The 3,895-nt window shown below is 30.7% G+C and overlaps 1 protein-coding gene across 1 annotated transcript; it reads right to left on the bottom strand.

Annotated features, from left to right (window-relative positions):
* Positions 1–3,214: 3,214 nt before the first annotated feature.
* Positions 3,215–3,682, bottom strand: LOC149138288 (uncharacterized). Its single transcript, XM_089450316.1, has one exon. The coding sequence runs from the start codon at positions 3,680–3,682 to the stop codon at positions 3,215–3,217; it is 468 nt and encodes a 155-aa protein (XP_089306442.1).
* Between the last annotated feature and the right edge of the window lie 213 nt (positions 3,683–3,895).

The raw sequence follows: 3,895 nt of genomic DNA, 5'->3' as shown, positions 1-3,895 counted from the left end.
GACGAATTGAGCATGATGGTTAGGTCAAAATATAATTCTGCATACTTGAGAGAAGCGCCATTTTCTAACCCCATCTTCATAACAAACCTTGGAGGTTTGGTTAAAGCATGAAAGTAACACCTCCCCCAACCCAATATAGTACAAGGGGGTGGGAGGGAGTGTTACATCCATCTTTTTTAGTTTGATGTGTTGTGCTTCACTAATAAAAATTTGGGCTAAGCCACTGGTAACCTTTGATTTGTGTTAGCATAGTTTGAGATTGATTGTTATGAAATTCTGTTAGTCATTAAATTTACTGGTTTATGGAGGTGTGCATACTGTATCCCCTTAAATGACCTATAATAAGAAAAAACATGTTCTTAGTTGTTATACATAGACTATAACTTATATACACACCTTAATCCCTCAACTAGAACTCTCACAGATAAAGTTGGTATTAAAGTGGAGGCGGTGTTGATTTTTATTTGTAATAAACACACACCTACCCCCACCTTCCTAAGTCAACTAATTAACAATATTGGATCATAATTACCCCCCTAACATGTTTATTTTGGAATAAGACTTCCAGAAATTTCATTTAATTAATAGTAATTATTAGGTCGATGGTAAGTATTTAACCTCCATAGAATATTTTGGAATATTGTTAATATTATTCATAATCAAAGGTTGAGATGTATCTCAAAAGTAGTTATTTCGTTTCTTCTCTTTTAGCTAAATTGATTAATTAAAAAAGAAATATGTCATCTGAAACAATTATCATATGAAATAACTTATGGTTTTTTGAACATGTTGTATCCCCTTCAATGACCTATAATAAGGAAAAACATGTTCTTAGTCATTATACATGGACTATAACTTATATACACACCTTAATCCCTCAACTAGAACTCTCACAGATAAAATTGGTATTAAAGTAGAGGTGGTGTTGATTTTTATTTGTAATAAACACACACCTACCCCCACCTTCCTAAGTCAACTAATTAACAATATTGGATCATAATTACCCCCATAGCATGTTTATTTTGGAATAAGACTTCCAGAAATTTCATTTAATTAACAATAATTATTAGGTCGATGGTAAAGATTTAACCTCCATAGAATATTTTGGAATATTGTTAATATTATTCATAATCAAAGGTTGAGATGTATCTCAAAAGTAGTTATTTCATTTCTTCTCTTTTAGCTAAATTGATTAATTAAAAAAGAAATGTATGTCATTTGAAACAATTATCATATGAAATAAATTATGGTTTTTTGAGCATGTTGTATCCCCTTCAATGACCTATAATAAGAAAAAACACATTATGAGTTGTTATACATGGACTATAACTTATATACACACCTTAATCCCTCAACTAGAACTCTCACAGATAAAATTGGTATTAAAGTGGAGGTGGTGTTGATTATTATTTGTAATAAACACACACCTACCCCCACCTTCCTAAGTCAACTAATTAACAATATTGGATCATAATTACCCCCATAACATGTTGATTTTGGAATAAGACTTCTAGAAATTTCATTTAATTAACCATAATTATTAGGTCGATGGTAAAGATTTAACCTCCATATAATATTTTGGAATATTGTTAATATTATTCATAATCAAAGGTTGAAATGTATCTCAAAAGTAGTTATTTCATTTCTTCTCTTTTAGCTAAATTGATTAATTAAAACATTAATATGTCACCTGAAACAATTATCATATGAAATAAATTATGGTTTTTTGAACATGTTGTATCCCCTTCAATGACCTATAATAAGAAAAAACATGTTCTTAGTTGTTATACATAGACTATAACTTATAGACACCTTAATCCCTCATCTAGAACTCTCACAGATAAAGTTGGTATTAAAGTGGAGGTGGTGTTAATTTTTATTTGTAATAAACACACACCTACCCTCACTTTCCTAAGTCAACTAATTAACAATATTGGATCATAATTACCCCCATAACATGTTTATTTTGGAATATGACTTCGAGAAATTTCATTTAATTAACAATAATTATTAGGTCGATGGTAAGGATTTAACCTCCATAGAATATTTTGGAATATTGTTAATAGTATTCATAATCAAAGGTTGAGATATTTCATTTCTTCTCTTTTAGCTAAATTGATTAATTAAAAAAGAAATATGTCATCCGAAACAATTATCATATGAAATAAATTATAGTTTTTTGAACATGTTGTATTGATAAGCCATATCCATGGTGAGCTGGAATATATATATATATATATATATATAATTTCAAATAAAGTTATAGTTTAGTTAATATTTGTTACTTTTTAATTTTAAAAATGTGAGATGTATCATGAAACAAGTGGTTTGATTCTTATTATGCATTGATCTATTACGATTTACAAACTATTTAATTTATATAGTTATATAAATATACTATCTCAACTATAATTCATAATACATTTTTAAATCTTTATACTCTGCAAATCATTTATCATCACTAATAATCATCTATAATTTATTATGATTACATATGAAAAAGTTAAATATTAATAAATATATCAATAACACGACTATAATTAATAAGAAACCATATTTAACATATATTCCAATCACCATACCTCAATTACATTTATGACATTATACAAATATTTTTAATATATTTTAAAAATTGCTATGTTTTATATTCATGCTATTACATCTACCTCCATTACATTTATGTGATTTTATAAATATTTTTAATATATTTTAAGAATTACTACGTTGTATATTCATGGTATTAAGTCTCGTCGTATTTAGTTTGGTGATTTATGTGATTATATAAATATTTTAAATATATTTTAAGCATTACTATGTTGTATAACCACTCAATAAACAACATATTCATAACATATCCATCTCCTAAATATGCACTTTATTTTATTTTTCCTTATAATGTGGAGAAAGTATTCCCAAAATTCAATAAACAACATATTCATAACATATCCATCTCGTAAATATGTACTTTATTTTATTTTTCCTTAGAATGTGTAGAAAGTATTCCCAAAATTCACTTGAATTTCAAAGGTCCAGAACCAAATATACATTTTCATACAACGAATGTCAATATAATGTTGGAATCTTGCTACTACGGTTTAGAAGAAATTAAAAGCCAAATGTGAAACAGATGAGTGGGCATGAGAGATCGATCATATTTCAGTGAAGACAAACCCACTTCACAGCTTTACAAAAACACAACTACATCTGTTAATGCTCATGAGGAGGACGTTAATGTTTCATGGATTGTTTCAAGTCTCCTTATTCTGAATGCTTTCTCCCTAACAGAACACAGGGGCCTTGATCCTCCTGCAACCCTGTCGCCCTTTTCTTTTGGGTGGGGACTAGGGATTTTCCAATTACATTGGCAGCCTGTGGAACTTATGGCCGAATTAGCTCTGTGCAGCATCGCAGCCATGTCGGACACAGATAGGACGTATTGGAGTTTACGCAGTGGAAGGAGAAAATAGAGCTGCCCCATCTCCAATTCCTCCTCTGGATTAACAGCCGCTATGTAACGATCAATGTACAGAGAATCCGAATCGCAGAGGAAGTGGTCTGGATTTTGTAGAATAATCTCTTCCGCTTTGATCTGCTCCCCAAATTCTGTTAGACTGCCATCTGGGAAAATAACTTTTGTTGTCTCCCATTGAATTTTAGAAGTCATGGAGATGCAGCTACTCATTATGACTGAAAGGCCCTCACTCTTTGATGAATTTGAAGGCTCTCTGTGCACGTAATGAGATGTGGGTTCCAATGCATGTGTGGCAGTGGATTTATAAGAGTCTAGACGACCGGGACAATACAGGTGGCGTTAATGAAACCGTCAGCCATGTCTACCGTGCGGTTCGCTCTTCCTCCGGGTGGCTTGGACACATGGTAAACCTAAATTATATAT

Source organism: Pinus tabuliformis, chromosome X, assembly GCF_031772625.1.
Source record: "Pinus tabuliformis cultivar Carrire ecotype Pingquan chromosome X, CPIR1, whole genome shotgun sequence".
Classification (NCBI taxonomy): Eukaryota; Viridiplantae; Streptophyta; class Pinopsida; order Pinales; family Pinaceae; genus Pinus; species Pinus tabuliformis.
Note: the sequence above shows the minus strand (reverse complement) of the source record. Positions and strands in the feature narration are given on the sequence as shown.

Coding starts and splice junctions, on each gene's coding strand:
- LOC149138288 (XM_089450316.1), bottom strand. CDS start 3,682: ATGAGTAGCTGCATCTCCATGACTTCTAAAATTCAATGGGAGACAACA.